Raw genomic sequence first — 19,640 nt, 5'->3', positions numbered from 1 at the left:
CCTGCAGTCACGAGGCAGTTCCCATCCGGAATTCTGAGAGTTCCTGTTGATGATTTTTCTCTCACTCATTTCAGGGTTCGATTGGATTCCCAGGATTCCCAGGAGCGAATGGCGAGAAAGGAGTGAGGGTAGGTCTCAGCTGAATAACTGACAGACATTGTGTGTTGTGTTCTGCCATCCAGAAACGGGTTTCTTTGTCAGGGGAACTAAGTAGCCTGAGGAGGAAGCGCTAATGGTTTATTATGTGAAGAGATGGGTTTATTTCCCCAGCCCAGTGAGGTTTTGCTCCATCCACTATGGTATTGAGGCTCACAACGTAGAGCACACACTGGGTTTTAAGGGTCAAGACCATGGTTTGGGGCATGAAAGGTTAAAGCCAAAATAAGGTAAGAGCTCACAGTGTGGGGGGTAATTTATTATCATAGATAGAGAATTGGTTAGGTAACAAGAAGCAGAGAGTAGCGATAAATGGGTCATTTTCAGGTTGGCAAGCTGTTACTAATGGAGTACCACAGGGATAAGTGCTGGGACCGCAACTATTTACAATTGGATGAAGGGACCGAGCGCATGGTAGGTCAATTTGCTGATGACCCAAAGATAGGTAGGAAAGCAAGTTGTGAGGAGGGTACAGAGAGTCTGCAAAGGGATATAGATGGGTTAAGTGGGTGGACAAAAAGTTTGGCAGATGGAGAATAATGTGGGAAAATGTGAACTTGTCAACTTTGGCAGGAAGAACAGAAAAGCAGCCAGTTATTTAAATGGAGAGAGATTGCAGAACTCTGAGATACAGAGGGACCTGGGTGTCCTGATACATGGATCACAAACAGTTAGCATTCAGGTACAGCGAGTGATTAGGAAGGGAAATGGAATGTTGTCTTTTATTGCAAGGGGAATGGAATATAAAAGTAGGGAACAAAAACAGAAATACCTGGAAAAACTCAGCAGGTCTGGCAGCATCTGCGGAGAGGAGCCCAGTTAACGTTTTGAGTCCGAATGACCCTTCAACAGAACTAAGTAAAAATAGACGAGAGGTGAAATATAAGCTGGTTTAAGTGGGGGGGTGGGACAAGAAAAGCTGGATAGAGGGCCAGTGATAGGTGGAGATAACCAAAAGATGTCACAGACATAAGGACAAAGAGGTGTTGAAGGTGGTGATATTATCTAAAGGAATGTGCTAATTAAGGGTAGAAAGCAGGACGAGCAAGGTACAGATAGCCCTGGTGGGGAGAAGGGATCGAAATAGGCTAAAAGGTAGAGATAAAACAATGGATGGAAATACACTTAAAAATAATGGAAGTAGCTGGAAAAAGAAAAATCTATATAAATTATTTTTGCTTTTATAAAAGTAGGGAAGTCTTGTTACAACTGTACAGGGCATTGCTGAGACTACCTCTGAGTTTTGGTCTCCTTATTTACGGGGGATAGACCTGCATTGGAAGCAATTCAGAGAAGGTTCACTCGGCTGATTCCTGGGATGAAGGGGTTTGTCTTATGAGGAGAGGTTGAGTAGGTTGGTCCTGTACCCATTGGAATTTAGAAGAATGAGAGGTGATCTTATTGAAACATATAAGATTCTGAGGGGGCTTCACAGGGTGGATGCTGAGAGGATGTTTCTCCTTGTGGGGGAATCTAGAACTAGGGAACAGAATAATTTCAGAATAAGGGGTCTCCCATTAAGACAGAGATGTGGAGGAATTTCTTCTCTCAGAGGGTTGTTAGCCTGTGGAATTCTTTCCCAGAGAGCAGTGGAGGCTGGATCGTTGAATTTATTCAAGGCTGAGTTAGACAGATTTTTGAACAATGGAATCGAGGACTATGGGGGGTGGGGGTAGACAGGAAGGTGAGTTGAGCCACAATCAGATCAGGTCTTATCAAATGGGGGAGCAGGCTTGATGAGCTGAATGGCCTACTCCTCATATGCATGTTCTTATGCTCTGTTACCCTGTTGGGGGCTAATCACATTCCACTGAACAGATGTGTGGATCAGTTTGAAATGCGGGAGTAGCAGGATCTATAATTTCTAACACTGTATGGGTAACTTTAATGATTCAGAGATAGACTGGCTGGGATGGGACAAAGTAATGTATAGGCTGAAAGAGGGCGATGGGTTTATACAGGGGGTTGAGGATTGATTTCTAGATCAGTTTGAGGATAGCCTGGAGTTGGGCATTGAATGTCAAGATGCTGACCCATAGAAACCTTAAAATAAAACCCCAAAAATCTTCTACATTCCTTTAAACTATGCTGGTTTCACTCTCTAACCGCCTGGGAATGGGACTGACACTCTTCCGCATACCCACCTCCCCTTCCCAAACTTTCAACTCGAAAGTTGCAATCGGGAGTCGTACAACTGATACAGAACCTGCTCTGCTCATTTAAACAGCTCTCGCAACTGTTTTGGGTGGGGATTTCCTAGCTACCTGTTTACAGGTGTTAGTCTCTGTGGACTCCTGGACCAGCTCGCACTGGGATCTTCCACCTTCCCTAAACCCAACTCACCTGCAAAAAGCTGCCAGCAACCCCAACCGGCGAGAGTCTGAGAACCAGGAGCAAAGCACTGAAGTGAGTTGGGCTGTGGCTCAATGTGGGAGTGTTGCAATGAGGCAGCTTGATTCTCAGACTTGCTTTATCCAGGGAAAGTGTGCTGGTTACAGGACACAGGGTCTGGAGCAGAGCCAGGCTTCCTGTGGCTTCTCCAGCCAATGGAACGCTCCATTTGGCCTTTTTTGCTAGAAGCTGATTGCCAGGCCAGAGGGAGCGTTGGCCTCGGTCCAATGAAAGCTTGCTGCATTCAGCCCTTTCCGGCATCACATTATTCAGTGTCCATCAGGAAGACCCCTTCTCACTGTCACTGATTGTCAGAGTCCAGTTCTCAAGGAAACTAAATAAAAAGGTGAGGGGGGCGAGGGGGGTGTGCGGAACTGGGTGAGCTTCTCCTGCAGAGAGCTGGCAGAGGCACATTGGGTCAAATGGCCTCCTCCTGTGCTGTAAACATTCTAGGATACTATTTGAATTATTTAAATGTAGCTTCCTTAAAAGGGGGCCTCTGAAAGGGGGGAATATTCTCAATTTGTTTCTAGACAGCAGGAGGGTTGACCGGTCAGTTCCCCACTGCCACCTCCAGCCTCTTTGGGCAGTGGGTATCTCAGATATTCGCCCAGATCCAACCATTGATCCTCAGATAAAGGGACCTGCTCCCTTCCCACCCTGAATCCTGACTCCTCCACCCCCATTCCCCCACCATCCTCCATCATGAACCTCCCAACTCTAAAACCCCCCCACCCCAGAACCTGCCACCACCCTACCCACCCACCCTGAACCCTGTCACCACCCCCATCCCCCCCACCCTGAACCCCACCAGAGCCCCCAGCCCCTCGCGCCACACCCCGAGCCTCCCCACCTCCGGCCTCACCACCCCACCCAAACTTTGGTGAGATCATTGGGAAAGCAGAGAACCAGGGCGGGGGTTTTGCCAGGGAGGAAATTCTGGATCCAGACCAGGATGCTGAAGAGTTAAAATTGTCCTGCTCTGGTGGCAAGGTCCCAGTTCAGCAAAGCCCGCGGTCAGTTTCCCCTCATTGATTGGCTGCAATGGCTCGGGTTGTTGAGCTGATGTGATTTATAAATGAGACTGGAACCAGGATCCCAGTGTTAGCAGTTAGTGTTTGGCAAACTGGTTTGAGGTTCCTCCATTCACTGATTTAAGGGGTGTTGACACATTTAAAAAGAATGAGTTATAATTTATATAAGACTCTGGTCAGACCCTATCTGGAGTAACTGTTCATCCCTGGGCACCGCACCTCAGGATGGAGAGATGGGCCTTGGGAAGACTGCAGTGCAGATTCACCAGGGGTGATGTCAGGAAGCACTTCCTCACACACAGGGGAGTGGGAATCTGGAACTCTCTCCCCCAAAAAAAGCTGCTGAGGCTGACGGTCGGTTGAAAATTGCCAAACTGAAGTCGATAGATTTTTGTTGGTTAAGGGGATTAAGGGTTACGGAACCAATGGGGTGGGGGGTGGGGGGAGTGGTTAGACGGGCTTACAACAACAATGACTTGCATTTATATAGCACTTTTTTAGCCTGGCAAAACATCCCAAGGTGCTTCACAGAGCCACATGAGATATTGGGTCAGCTTTGTCAGAGGTCACTTTCAAGGAGCACCTTAAAGGAGGAGAGAGGCAGGGAGAGTGAGGGAGGGAAACGCAGAGCTCAGGGTCCAAACAACTGAAGGCACGGCTACCAATGGGGAGATGAGATTTAGACCAGCCTAAATTGAATTGAATGCTGGAAAGGCTTTGAGTGGCCGTACGTCCTTTAACAGATGAGTAAAGGTTGGCAGGACTTGTGTCCATGCAGCCTTAGCGAGATTGCCATTTGTTAAAGAGCATCTCCCTGACCAGGCAAAGTTTACATTCAGTGCTACTTGAGGCAGCTGAGAATAGCTGCCTCAGCTGTTTTATTTTTTTAACTGCTCCGGGTCTGTTATCCTGCCAATCTGACCACACAGAGCCAGGAAAAAAGCATAAATCCTGAGTCCTGGGGACTTTGGTAGGAAATGCCTGGACACGGATCTTTATAAGGATCTGAGTTTACCATTTGGAATTTTGTACATTCTGTGCTTCATTTTCCAACAGCAGCACAGGGTTCATATCCCAGGACATGTGATGTAGGGAGTTGGGAATAGGAAGGGGAGTTGAGCACTGTGGTGTTTGATCATCAGATAAATCCCCTTCCCCTGGCCCTGCCTCAGCTGCCCTTGCTATGCAATCACAGTCCAGAACACTGCCTCTAGTTGGGTCTTTCATATGGAGTCTACTTCTGGTCACAGAGAAACATACAACCCCCACTCCTCATAGAATCATAGAATCTTACAGCACAGCTGGAGGCCATTCAGCCACCATGCCTCTTGTGCTGGCTGTTTGACAGCGTTATCCAATTAGTCTCAGTCCTTTGTTCTCCTCCCATAGCCCTGTAAAATTTCCTTTTCAAGTATTTATCCAATTCCCTTTTTCTGCTTATCCTCAGTTTGTCTCCCTCTGGTTATCAACTCTCCTGCCAGCAGAAACAGTTTCTCCTTATTTACTCCATTGAAACCCTTCATAATTTTGAACGCATCTGTTAAATATCTTAACCTTGTCTGCTCTAAGGAGAACAATCTCAGCCTCACAGAGGCAAAATAGTATCTTGTTTTTGCCCAGTGGGTCCTGACTGGTCTTTGTCCAGTGGGCCCTGACTGGCCTTTGCCCAGTGGGTCCTGACTGGCCTTTACCCAGTGGGTCCTAACTGGCCTTTACCCAGTGGGTCCTGACTGGTCTGTGTCCAGTGGGTCCTGACTGGCCTTTGCCCAGTGGGTCCTGACTGGTCTGTGTCCAGTGGGTCCTGACTGGTCTGTGTCCAGTGGGTCCTGACTGGTCTGTGTCCAGTGGGTCCTGACTGGACTGTGCCCAGTGGGTCCTGACTGGACTGTGCCCAGTGGGTCCTGACTGGACTGTGCCCAGTGGGTCCTGACTGGACTGTGTCCAGTGGGTCCTGACTGGACTGTGTCCAGTGGGTCCTGACTGGACTGTGTCCAGTGGGTCCTGACTAGCCTTTGCCCAGTGGGTCCTGACTAGCCTTTGCCCAGTGGGTCCTGACTGGTCTGTGTCCAGTGGGTCCTGACTAGCCTTTGCCCAGTGGGTCCTGACTGGTCTGTGTCCAGTGGGTCCTGACTAGCCTTTGCCCAGTGGGTCCTGACTGGACTGTGTCCAGTGGGTCCTGACTAGCCTTTGCCCAGTGGGTCCTGATTGGCCTTTGCCCAGTGGGTCCTGACTAGCCTTTGCCCAGTGGGCCCTGACTGGTCTGTGTCCAGTGGGTCCTGACTGGTCTGTGTCCACTGGGTCTTGACTGGCCTTTGCCCAGTGGGTGCTGACTGGTCTGTGTCCAGTGGGTCTTGACTGGCCTTTGCCCGGTGGGTCCTGACTGGTCTGTGTCCAGTGGGTCTTGACTCGCCTTTGCCCAGTGGGTCCTGACTGGACTGTGCCCAGTGGGTCCTGACTGGTCTGTGTCCAGTGGGTCTTGACTGGCCTTTGCCCAGTGGGTCCTGACTGGTCTGTGTCCAGTGGGTCTTGACTGGCCTTTGCCCAGTGGGTCCTGACTGGTCTGTGTCCAGTGGGTCTTGACTGGCCTTTGCCCAGTGGGTCCTGACTGGACTGTGCCCAATGGGTCCTGACTGGACTGTGTCCAGTGGGTCCTGACTGGCCTTTGCCCAGTGGGTCTTGACTGGCCTTTGCCCAGTGGGTCCTGACTGGACTGTGCCCAGTGGGTCCTGACTAGCCTTTGCCCAGTGGGTCCTGACTGGACTGTGCCCAGTGGGTCCTGACTGGACTGTGCCCAGTAGGTCCTGATTGGTCTGAGCCCAGTGGGCCCTGACTAGCCTTTGCCCAGTGAGTCCTGACTGGACTGTGCCCAGTTGGTCCTGATTGGTCTGAGCCCAGTGGGTCCTGACTGGTCTGTGTCCAGTGGGTCCCGATTGGCCTTTGCCCAGTGGGTCCTGACTGGCCTTTGCCCAGTGGGTCCTGACTGGCCTTTGCCCAGTGGGTCCTGATTGGCCTTTGCCCAGTGGGTCCTGACCGAATTGTGCCCAGTGGGTCCTGACTGGCCTTTGCCCGGTGGGTCCTGACTGGCCTTTGCCCAGTGGGTCCTGACTGGTCTGTGCCCAGTGGGTCCTGACTGGTCTGTGCCCAGTGGGTCCTGATTGGCCTTTGCCCAGTGGGTCCTGACTGGTCTGTGCCCAGTGGGTCCTGACTGGACTGTGCCCAGTGGGTCCTGACTGGTCTGTGCCTGGTGGGTCAATGTGCCCACACAGGCCACCAGGTGAAATGGTGTGTGTGTGTGTCACGATGAGGTCATTGGGATGTGACAGGCAGGTGTAAAGTTGCTGCCAGGTTTGACGACCAGGTCTTTGCGCATGTTCAGATTAACAGCTTCAAATCATGGATCCTGTGGGTCAGTAACCTGGGTGATTTTAATTTCACACCCACTGGAGAATAGGGTTAAAATAATTCCCCTCTCTTTTGTAACCATAGAGAAATGTACCTCTGTAGGTGAGACACATGAGGATGATTCATTGTGACAGGGTAACCACCAGGAATACAACAAATTGCTTTCCCTTTGACTTGTAATGGAGAGTCTGATTTGTGGGTCATTTTCTCAAGTGTGTTCTCAGAATGTGGCATCACTGGCAAGCTGGCATTTATTGCCCATTCCTTATTATCCTGATAGAACTTGTTCAGCTACCCCAGAGGGCAGTTGCCCATCGATCATTTGGTGTGGAACCTGCAGTCACATCAAACCAGCCAGGATAAGAATGGCAGGAATATCTGCCCATGAAGACTGATGAACATTGGAGAGAGGGAGGGCTCCTTGACAAGGGGTGAGTGCTGACGCTGACCTCATCACCCACCATTTGCTCACCTATCTCTTCATTCTTTATTTTTAGGGCACTCCGGGAAAAGCAGGCCCAAGAGGACAGAGAGGCCCAACGGTATAAACCTATTTACTCAACATTATCATCACCTGCTCCTGTGCATCACTGTTAAATGTCAATGTTTTTATGCTTTAATTTCTCCTTGTAAACCTCAACTGTTTGTTTCATGTGGATGTAACTTTGTTTATTTTGTCACCAAAGGGTCCACGAGGTGAACGTGGTCCAAGAGGATCAACAGGAAAAGCCGGCCCTAAGGTAACTTTATGGTTTAGTTACAGAGTAAAGTTCCCCCTACACTGTCCCCATCAAACATTCCCAGGACAGGTACAGTACGGGGTTAGATACAGAGTAAAGCTCCCTCTACACTGTCCCCATCAAACACTCCCAGGACAGGTACAGTACGGGGTTAGATACAGAGTAAAGCTCCCTCTACACTGTCCCCATCAAACACTCCCAGGGTAGGTACAGCACGGGGTTAGATACAGAGTAAAGCTCCCTCTATACTGTCCCCATCAAACACTCCCAGGACAAGTACAGCACGGGGTTAGATACAGAGTAAAGCTCCCTCTACACTGTCCCCATCAAACACTCCCAGGGCAGGTACAGCACGGGGTTAGATACAGAGTAAAGCTCCCTCTACACTGTCCCCATCAAACACTCCCAGGGAAGGTACAGCACGGGGTTAGATACAGAGTAAAGCTCCCTCTACACTGTCCCCATCAAACACTCCCAGGGCAGGTACAGCACGGGGTTAGATACAGAGTAAAGCTCCCTCTATACTGTCCCCATCAAACACTCCCAGGACAAGTACAGCACGGGGTTAGATACAGAGTAAAGCTCCCTCTACACTGTCCCCATCAAACACTCCCAGGGAAGGTACAGCATGGGGTTAGATACAGAGTAAAGCTCCCTCTACACTGTCCCCATCAAACACTCCCAGGGCAGGTACAGCACGGGGTTAGATACAGAGTAAAGCTCCCTCTACACTGTCTCCATCAAACACTCCCAGGACAGGTACAGCACGGGGTTAGTTACAGAGTAAAGCTCCCTCTACATTGTCCCCATCAAACACTCCCAGAACAGGTACAGCACGGGGTTAGATACAGAGTAAAACTCCCTCTACACTGTCCCCATCAAACACTCCCAGGACAGGTACAGCATGGGGTTAGATACAGAGTAAAGCTCCCTCTACACTGTCCCCATCAAACACTCCCAGGACAGGTACAGCATGGGGTTAGATACAGAGTAAAGTTCCCTCTACACTGTCCCCATCAAACATTCACAGGACAGGTACAGCACGGGGTTAGATACAGAGTAAAGCTCCCTCTACACTGTCCCCATCAAACACTCCCAGGATAGGTACAGCACGGGGTTAGATACAGAGTAAAGCTCCCTCTACACTGTCCCCATCAAACACTCCCAGGACAGGTACAGCACGGGGTTAGATACAGAGTAAAGCTCCCTCTACACTGTCCCCATCAAACACTCCCAAGACAGGTACAGCACGGGGTTAGATACAGAGTAAAGCTCCCTCTACACTGTCCCCATCAAACACTCCCAAGACAGGTACAGCACGGGGTTAGATACAGAGTAAAGCTCCCTCTACACTGTCCCCATCAAACACTCCCAAGACAGGTACAGCACGGGGTTAGATACAGAGTAAAGCTCCCTCTACACTGTCCCCATCAAACACTCCCAGGACAGGTACAGCACAGGGTTAGATAGAAAGTACAACTCACAAATTGTCCCCATCACCCCCTTGCCCCAGCATCCCCACCCTCTTGCTCCCAACAACTCTCACTCCTGATCTCTAAATCTCTAAATCAGCAAATTTTCCCTCCCATTTCCTTTGCTCTTGAAATATCATTCTGTCTGTCCCATAATCATCTTCTTGCTGCTCTTAATGTGTGGTGTTGTTTGGACCAGTCCAGTTTAGTTCTCTGGACCCAATAAAAGATCAGGCTGAAACTCTGTACAATTCATGTTCAGCTGCAGCGCCCCACCCCCTACAAACAGCGGAGACCCTCAACCCACCCATTCAAGGAAAAGATAAAAGCGCTCTGATCCTCTGCCCCTTCCAATGTACACATGTGACACTTGGGGATCAGGGATTGGTATCTAGTAATGACCCCAGAAGGAACCCACTGAATACCTGTAAAATTTCGATTTGAATGAAGATTTTTGCAGAAATATTTTTTGTGGCATTATTATGAATATTATGAGATAATTCTTTCATTTCCTGGAGCTAATATCTCTAATTATCTCTATTCCAGGGTAGCTCAGGCAATGATGGTCCACCTGGTCCTTCTGGTGAGAGGGTAAGGAGCTACAATCCTCAAGATCCTTTCTTTTATATTCCATTGTTTCTGTGCAGTGTTTTAATGTGGAGCAAATCTTGTCCCAGTTCAGTTCTCTCTGCTCTTCCAAGTTCAGCAGTGGAGACTGAGGGTAACAATGAATATTTTGTGTCCATAACATTCAAATCATTCCATTATGTGGAGATCAGACGGTATATAATCAATCTGTCTTTTGTAGCTAGTTTTGCCTCCAATGTTCAATGAAGAAATTTGACAAAGTAAATGGAAGTTGGCAGAATCGAATTCAAGTAGTCTTTCTTGTTTGGAGCATGTACAATGGATGCTCCTTCGCTTTCATCAGTCCACTCAGATCTGAGCCTTTGAGGCACACTTGACTTTTAAGCATCCAAAAAAAGTTGGCATTGCGCATTCATTTTTTTCTCATTATTCATTCACGGGATGTGGGCTTCGCTGGCTGGGCCAGCATTTATTGCCCATCCCTAGTTGCCCTTGAGAAAGTGGTGGTGAGCTGCCTTCTCGAACTGCTGCAGTCCCTGTGGTGTAGGTACACCCACAGTGCTGTTAGGAAGGGAGTTCCAGGATTTTGACCCAGTGACAGTGAAGGAACGGTGATATATTTCCAAGTCAGGATGGTGAGTGGCTTGGAGGGGAATTTCCAGGTGGTGGTGTTCCCATCTATCTGCTGCCCTTGTCCTTCTAGATAGTAGCAGTCGTGGGTTTAGAAGGTTCTGTCGAAGGAGCCTTGGTGAGTTCCTGCAGTGCATCTTGTAGATGGTACACACTGCTGCCACTGTGCGTCGGTGGTGAAGGAAGTGAATGTTTGTGGATGTGGTGCCAATCAAGTGGGTTGCTTTGTCCTGGACGGTGTCAAGCTTCTTGAGTGTTGTGGGAGCTGCACTCATCCAGGCAATTGGGGAGTATTCCATCACACTCCTGACTTGTGCCTTGTAGATGGTGGACAGGCTTTGGGGAGTCAGGAGGTGAGTTACTCACCGCAGGATTCCTAGCCTCTAACCTGCTCTTGTAGCCACAGTATTTATTTGGCTAGTCCAGTTCAGTTTCTGATCAATGGTAACCCCCAGGATGTTGATAGTGGGGGATTCAGTGATGGTAATGCCATTGAACATCAGGGGGCAATGGTTGGATTCTCTCTTGTTGAAGATGGTCATTGCCTGACACTCGTGTGGCGTGAATGTTACTTGCCACTTGTCAGCCCACGCCTGAATATTGTCCAGGTCTTGCTGCATTTGGACATGGACTGCTTCAGTATCTGAGGAGTCGTGAATGGTGCTGGACATTAGAGCCATAGAGTCATAGAGGTCTACAGAAAAAGGCCCTTCAGCCCATCGTGTCTGCGGCAGCCAAACAAGTACTTAACTATTCTAATCTCATTTTACGGCACTAGGCCCATAGCCTTGTATGCCATGGCAACGCAAGTGCACATCCAAATACTTCTTAAACGTTATGAGGGTTTCTGCCTCTACCACCCTTTCAGGCAGTAACTTCCAGATTCCCACCACTCTCTGGGTGAAAAAATTCTTCCTCACATCCCCTCTAAACCTCCTGCCCCTTACCTTAAACCTATGCCCCCCTGGTTATTGATCCCTCCGACAAGGGGAAAAGTTCCTTCCTATCTACCCTATCTATGCCCCTCATAATTTTATACACCTCAATCATGTCCCCCCTCAATCTCTTCTGCTCCAGGAAAAATAACCCCAGTCTATCCATTCTCTCCTCATAACTAAAACTCTCCAGCCCAGGCATCATCCTGGTAAATCTCCTCTGCACTCTCTCTAGTGCAATCACATCCTTCCTATAATGCGGATTCCAGAACTGCATGCAATACTCTAGCTGTGGCCTAACCGGTGTTTTATACAGTTCCAGCATAACCTCCCTGCTCTTATATTCTGTGCTTCAGCTAATAAAGGCAAGTATCCCATATGCCGCCTTAACCACCTTATCTACCTGTCCCGCTGCCTTAAGGGACCGGTGGACATGCACACCAAGGTCCCTCTGATCTTCGGTACTTCCCAGGGTCCTACAATTCATCGTGTATTCCCATGCCTTGTTTGTCCTGCCCAAGTGCATCACCTCACACTTATCCAGATTAAATTCCATTTGCCACTGATAAGCCCATCTGAATCCTCCTGTAGTCTCCTCACTATTTACCATCCCACCAATTGTCGTGTCATCCGCAAACTTACTGATCAACCCCCCCTTTGTACACCGTGCAATCATCAGCAAACAACCCCACTTCTGACCTTAAAATGGAGGAAGGTCATTGATATAGCTGAAGATGGTTGGGCTGACAACACTACCCTGAGGACCTCCTGCAGCTGAGATGACTGATCTCCAGCAACCACAGCCATCTTCCTTTGTGCTAGGTATGACTCCAACCAGCGGAGAGTTTTCCCCCTGATTCCAGTTTTGATGCCACACTCGTTCAAATGCAGCCTTGATGTCAAGGGCAGTCACTCTCACCTGTTCAGCTCTTTTGTCCATGTTTGGACCAGGGCTGTAATGAGGTCAAGGGCTGAGTGGCCCTGGCGGAACCCAAACTGGGCATCAGTGAGCAGGTTATTGTTGATGACCCCCTTTCACTGATGATGGGTAGTAGACTGATGGGACAGGAATTGGCTGGGTTGGATTTGTCCTGCTTTTTGTGTACAGGAAATTTTCCACATTGTCAGGTAGATGTGCAGAGTCGACAAGGCTGCGATTGTCATTTCCAGTGCCGGGTGGGCCATCCTCCAGTTTTTACAACAATTGACAATGTCATTATTAGACTTTTAATTCCAGATTTTTATTGAATTCAAATTCTACCATCTGCTGTGGCAGGATTTGAACCCCAGTTCACAGAGCATTACCCTGGGTCTCTGGATTACTAGTCCAGCGACAATATCACTACGCCACCACCTCCGCTGATTATTTTAGACAGGCTGCAACCAACAACAACAGATTCTAAATTGAAAAGAAAAGTCCTCATTATAAAAATGAAACAATATAAGTCAAGAAAACCATCTCGGAATCCATATGAAGTTCAACTTTAAGCTACTCAATCCATGTGGGTGATTGGTTCTAGACTATCCAATGAGGAGCTGCTTTTCTTGAGAAATTTTGATTGGCCAGGACATCGGCTTCTCCATGTCGTCCACCATTTGTTGAAGCTGCTTGGACTTGGTCCATTGTCCATGTTTTGTTCTGATGTTTGGACACTCTCAGACTCTGTGATTCTGTGTCTACAGCTGAGTGGACAGGTGAATATGTGGCTGTTTTTCTGCCAACGCATCTCTGTCCCCTGCACGACACTTGCCAGGGCCAGCAAGGCACAGATTGTAACCTCAAAGTCCCAGAACATTAGAACAATGTCAGAGCACCAACTCCATGGTAACGCACAGCTGAAGCTCTGAGAAACTATGGCAGCACCCTCTCACTGGCAGACACTTGCATAGTTAACGACTGATCATCCAACTCCTGCTATTGGATGAGCATCTCAGTAACATAGCTAACGATGTACAAATTATCCCTACTCGCAGCTTAAGCCCATGGTCTTGCTGCATCTCTTCTGAAAAGACATTAAACTGAGGCGCCATCTACCCTTTCAAGTGGGCGTAAAGGATCCCATTGCATCAGTTTGATGGCGGCAGGGGAGTTTCCATGATGTTTTGGGAAAATATTTATTCCTTAACCGAGACTACTGAAAGCAAATATCTGGTCATTCCTCTCATTGGTTGTTTGTGGGATCTTGCTGTGTGCAAATTGGCTGCCATGTTGCCTACATTAAACATTGGTTACATTTCAAAAAAGTATTTAATTGGTTGTAAAGTACTTTGGGGTGCCCTGAGGCCGTGAGAGGCACTATAGAAATGCACAGCTTCCTTTTCTCAAACTGTTTATGTTTACATGGTAGGGGCCGCCTGGACCTCAGGGACCAATGGGATTCGCTGGACCCAAAGGACCCCCTGTAAGTAATCCCAGCAACTTGACTCATTTTTTAATGCATTGTATGTTTATCCAGATTCAGTCGCTCAAAATAAAAGAAAAAGTTCTCTGAGATTTTACTCTTTATTTATTGACAAAATGTGCACCTCACCCAGGAATAACTTCATGGGGCTTCACTGAAACCCCAATAGCCCCTCACTCACACATTAGCAAATAACCTCAGCCATTCAATAGATTCAATTCATTTTCAAAAAGAAACTGGATGTACAATTGGAAAGGAAATGTTTGCAAGACTACGGAGAAAGAATAGGGGAATGGGACGAGCTAGGTGGCATTTTCAAAGAATTAGCGCAGGCACAATGAGCAAAATGGTCTCCTCCCACACTGTTTCTCCAGGGTTACAGAGTAAAGCTCCCTCTACACTGTCCCCATCAAACACTCCCAGAGCAGGCATGGCACGGGGTTAGATACAGAGTAAAGCTCCCTCTACACTGTCCCCATTAAACACTCCCAGGACAGGTACAGCACGGGGTTAGATACAGAGTAAAGCGCCCTCTACACTGTCCCCATCAAACACTCCCAGGACAGGTACAGCATGGTGTTAGATACAGAGTAAAGCTCCCTCTACACTGTCCCCATCAAACACTCCCAGGACAGGCACAGCACGGGGTTAGATACAGAGTAAAGCTCTCTCCACACAGGCCAATTTCATACCTCATTCCCCGTACTAGAAGAGCAGCTTTTACTTCTCCATTCTGGTACTTTTCCAAATCCCTAACCAGTGTGTCTGGGAGCAGGATTGCTTTGTGCCAGGTGTGTACTGGTATCTAAAATATCTCAGTGGTCCCCTCAGACCAGGGGACAGAATGGGCTTTCAACCCATTGGTCTGAACTAGGTTCGAGCTCTGATCTCGGAGGTGAAAGTCCCACCCAGTTCCCCTATAACATGTTTTTCTTACAGTAATTAATATTCTAACAATTGTTATCAGCTGCTAAATGCTGTCTCTCTCTGTTCCATCTTGTTCTAGGGCCCAGCTGGTAAAGACGGGTTACCTGGACACCCAGGGCAACGAGGTGAAACTGTAAGTACCAACCCTCTCGGAGATGTCTTTGATTGATCTGCCTCCTTTGCTTGATTTGAGGAGATGTCTCCAAGGTGACCACCCTCTCCCGTATGACTGTACAAACCCTGCGGAGAGACGTGCAGAGATCAGCCACAACCCCTGATAGGTGGAGACCGTTAACACTCGGAGACTGATGACACAATCTCTGACAGTATACATCTCGGGAGATGCATTTGTCCACTTACGGAGAGGGTGGACCTCTGAACAGGGAACACACTCCATTTGTGCAGGAGATGTTGGCATCCGAACTGCAATCAGATCCCTGTCAGAAAACCTCTGAACTGTATCGCTGCTGCACCATTTTAGATTTGGATCTGACCCAGTTTTCTGCATTCATATATCTGGGCGGATACAGAGATAATGTCCTTCAGGAAAAGGGACCCTGTCACCCTTACTAATCTGGATCACATGTGACCTCAATCCCACAATATATGCTTAGGAACTGAAGGAGGCCATTCATCCCCTCAAGCCTATTCCACCAGTCAATTAGATTAAGGCTGACCTGTATATTATGTCCATCTACCCTCCTTGGTTCCATAACCCTTAATCCCCTTACCCAAAAAACATCTATCAATCTCAGATCTGAAATTTTTAATTGACCCCAACCCCACCCTCACTAGCTTTTTGCGGGGACAGAGTTCCAGATTTCCCTGTGTGTGAGGAAGTGCTTCCTGACATCACCCCAGAACAGCCTGGCTCTCATTTCAACATTCTGCCCCCTTGTTCTGAACTCTCCCCACCCCCCCCAACCAGAGGAAATAGTTTCTCTCTATTGACCCTATGAGCTGGTTTACTTACAATGCCCTCTGTGTGGTGGTTGTGCAAATGGGGACGTAACTGTGAATTGACAATAAATGCCAGCCTTTCCAATGTCACCTTCACCCCAAGAAGGAATATACTAGACAGCATCAGGCATGACTGAAGATTTCCTTCGACCCTCTGACTCTTCCCATGGCCGGTCAACCAAATGTAACTCGATTCCAGCTGGCCCCTTGCAAACCAGCAATAAGGGCTCATGGGGTTAGGAGCCACAGGCAACGCTTGGCGATGCAGTGAGATGTTCCATGCACAGCATCACAACACGAGTAAAAGCAGCTCACTTTGAATTCTCCTCCAAAGCTGAGCTAGGACACAATTGATAGCATCAAACACACCTTCTGATCGAAATCCATCTTTTGGAATGAGTGATGCTGGTGTTTAATTGTGCAGTTGTAAATTCATTCCGCTTTCTTTCCTCAAGGTTTAATAGGTGGATTTAGACGTCAGCTTAGCTCATTGTTCTGTTCTTCGCTTGACACAGCTTCTGGCTAACGGTGTAATCAACTGACTTGGGTATGGCCTTGCTCCTTAGCAGGATATGAGTTAACAGTTAGTACAGCATGATAAAGGGGCCCTATCGGTGACCTATCATGGTGAGGACAACAATTAACCCCATTGCCCTGGGAAGCAATCAAATGGCTGTCCTTCTCCCTGATGATACTCCCATGAGTGCTGCCCTGTGCAGATGTCGTGTGAGGACAAGATCAGGCGCGGCTGCAGCAGGCCTCCTGATAACTCCACACAGGTGCCTGAGTGCATTGCAAGCTAATCCCCCAATCCCAGCAGTTACACTGGTCCCCCCTACATCCCCCACCCTCCTGCTCCACCACCAAGCACAGAGACAGCAGATGAAGGAAAGAACTGGGGGAAATATAGAAGCAAATGGAATTGTCTGGCAATGCCTATTGAAGATCCCTTTTCCTGGTCAGCAGCTTAAGGCCTGCAAAATATGAAAGGACTCTTCACGAATAGAATTATCCTGCAGGGTCCCTCTGATATCGGGATGAGTACAAGACTGGCATCTTGCAAAGACAGTTAATAATGAAGCCCAAGTGGTGTGTACCTACACCACATGGACTGCAGCAGTTCAAGAAGGCAGCTCAGCACCACCTTCTCAAGGCACCTAGGGATGGGCAATAAATACTGGTCTAAATATGTTCTCACATCCCGAGAACGAATAAAAAACTAGTTGAGCCTAATTGTGTTGGCTTCTGCTGAATTGTGTTCAGGTGCATTCGGTTGATTTGAATTGAGTGTGTTTAAGCTGTGTTCTTGAGTTGCTTTGAACCCAGTGAGTTTAATTTTGTTGTGCTTGAGTTTAGTTGAGCTATCTTACATTGAAAGGAGTTTAGTGTGGAGTTGTTTAGTGTGGAGTTATGTTGCGTTTAGTTTTGGGTTCAGTGGGGTAGGCCTGTGCCAGAGCCATGATGGAGCTGTGCTCCAGTGCACTCAGGCACCTGTGTGGAGTTATCAGGAGGCCTGCTGCAGCCGCGCCTGATCTTGTCCTCACCCGACATCTGTACAGGGAGTGTCATCAGGGAGAAGGACAGCCAGCTGATTGCTTCCCAGGGCAATAGGGTGAATCGTTGTCCTCACCATGATAGGTCACCGATAGGGCCCCTTTATCGTGCTGAGCTAACTGTTAACTCCTATCCTGCAAAGGAGCAAGGCCATACCCAATTCAGTTGATTACACCGTTAGCCAGAAGCTGTGTTAAGTGAAGAACAGAACAATGGGCCAAGCTGTGTTTCATTGCTACTCTGAGACAAGTTACTTTTTCTTACCTTGTGTTATATACTCAAAATAAGAAAAGGTCCAAACACACATTCTCCCATCCCTTACTGGACTCTTGCTTCTGCCCTCACGCATCCTTCAGCTTATCTTCGCCTCTTACAAGAGGCTGGGAAAACAGGGACCCCCCCCGGTGTTGGACCCACCCCAACCCCAACCCCAACCCTAGACAACTCAGACACCTTTTGTCAAAATTCCATCTCCATCCTATTATTGGGACATCATTGGCTATCGACCAAAACCTCACCTTCCAGCTCCCAATCTCCTAGTTTGCTAGAAGTGACTCTAATTCTGCTGTGCTGGACTGGAGAGAGTCAATCCTCATTCCTACCGCTGGAATGTAATCTCCCTTTTTCAAAAAAAAATGGTCGACTGGTATCCAAGAAACTCAGAACCGCCCCTGGGCAAGAGTGGAAACCAGGCAACAAAAGGATTCATCCTAAAGTTTTATAAACAGAATCACATGTCCGCTCCAGCTTGAAGATTCTGGTCCCATTAAAGGTTCCATCCTTTTAAGGACACAATCCCTTTAATGTTCCTATCCTTTAGAATGATTACACCCCTATTTCACAGGTTGACTGTATTTACATGTAATAGTTTGTGGGACAGTGGGTCAGAGATCCCTATATTTTGATTCAGGTCTCTATGAAGATTAGAAGAAACAGGATCTCTGGAGCCTTGGTGCTGAACGTTGCATGGAAAATAGGAAATAGTGCAAGAGTAGGCCATTCGGCCCCTAGAGCCAGCCCCGTCATTCAACTAGATCATGGCTGATCTCTACTTCCACACCATCTTCCTGCACTACCCCCATATTCCTTGATATCTTTAATATGTAGAAATCTATCCATCTAAGTCTCAAACATTCCCAATACTGAGCCTTCACAGCCCTCTGGGGCGGAGAATTCCAAAAATTCACCACCCTCTGGGTGAAGAAATTTCTCCTCATCTCTGTCCTAAAAGGCCTGCCCCTTATTCTGAGACTGTGTCCCCTGGTTCTAGACCCTCCAGCCAAGGGCAACATATTTCCTGAATTGGCTTGTGTCACCCTGTGTCTCACTCTGAAAAATCACTCACGGACGGCAGTGACTCTGAATAGATTCTGCTTGCTCTCCTTACAATCTGAGTGAGTCATGACTGTTAAGATCTCACTTTCGATGTAGCTAATCTCTCAAGCCTTCTCCACACAGGGTTTCCAAGGGAAAACTGGCCCACCTGGTCCTCCTGGAGTGGTTGGTCCACAAGTGAGTATGGAATCATTCAAACTTCATTTCAGTATCTCAAAATACGTTTATAATCACAAAATAAAAGTTGAGCAGCCGGTGGTGACAATTTGAGTTTGAATGTGGAGCTACTGAACGTCTCTGCTGTTGCTCAGTTTCTGTCTTGGGAAATCCTCCTGGCTCTGAGTGACTCTCCATTAGTGTCAAATGGAAGGAGCATCACTTTGCTCCTTAGGACTCAGCACACAAACACGTGGGCAACCTCATGTGCACACCAAACACGTCGGCTGGATTAAGCTGGCTATTTATATTTAAATTTAGCTTTTGTTAAGCGACGGTCAGTCCATGTGACTGTTAAGACCTTGTGCCCACTTGGGTGTTTTGGACTTTCCCACGATGCCAGAACGTGTACACAATCTGTGGGTGGAGGTTTGTTCAGATTATTGACTTTTAATCTCAGACAAAAGGCAAACAGGCCGCCGATCCCCTGGATCAGGAAGAATTCATCCCCCTCGTGTGATAATTCAAATAATCAGGATCGATCTCTATGCAAATTCTTCAACAGAGAGCGGAGGTGGAGATGGAAGGATCACATGGGAGCGAGGGTTCAGAGGGTTAGCGCGAGGAGTGAGGGTTCAGAGGGTTAGCACGAGGAGTGAGGGTTCAGAGGGTTGGCATGGGGAGAGAGGGTTGGCACGGGGATTGAGTGTTTGAAAGGTTGGCATGGGGAGTGAGCGTTTGAAAGGTTGGCATGGGGAGTGAAGGTTTGAATGGTTGGCACGGGGAGTGAGAGTTTAAAAGGTTGACACGGGGAGTGAGAGTTTGAAAGGTTGGTACAGGGAGTGAGTGTTTGAATGGTTGGCACAGGGAGTAAGAGTTTGAAAGGTTGGCACGGGGAGTGAGGGTTTGGTTCGCATGGGGAGTGAGAGTTTGAAAGGTTGGAATGGAGAGTGAGGGT

The 19,640-nt window shown here is 48.1% G+C and overlaps 1 protein-coding gene across 2 annotated transcripts in view; it reads left to right on the top strand.

Annotated features, from left to right (window-relative positions):
• Positions 1-19,640, top strand: part of col5a1 (procollagen, type V, alpha 1) — a 357,252-nt gene that overhangs the window by 268,359 nt on the left and 69,253 nt on the right. For both annotated transcript variants that reach the window (XM_078550223.1, XM_078550222.1), the window contains exons 32-38: positions 75-128; positions 7,481-7,525; positions 7,670-7,723; positions 9,742-9,786; positions 13,697-13,750; positions 14,757-14,810; positions 18,650-18,703. In XM_078550223.1, the coding sequence (XP_078406349.1) occupies positions 75-128; positions 7,481-7,525; positions 7,670-7,723; positions 9,742-9,786; positions 13,697-13,750; positions 14,757-14,810; positions 18,650-18,703 (360 nt within the window). The remainder of the gene's footprint in view (positions 1-74; positions 129-7,480; positions 7,526-7,669; positions 7,724-9,741; positions 9,787-13,696; positions 13,751-14,756; positions 14,811-18,649; positions 18,704-19,640) is intronic.

This window comes from Cetorhinus maximus, chromosome 10 (assembly GCF_964194155.1).
Source record: "Cetorhinus maximus chromosome 10, sCetMax3.hap1.1, whole genome shotgun sequence".
NCBI lineage: Eukaryota > Metazoa > Chordata > Chondrichthyes > Lamniformes > Cetorhinidae > Cetorhinus > Cetorhinus maximus.
This window is presented reverse-complemented; position numbering and strand designations above follow the sequence as displayed.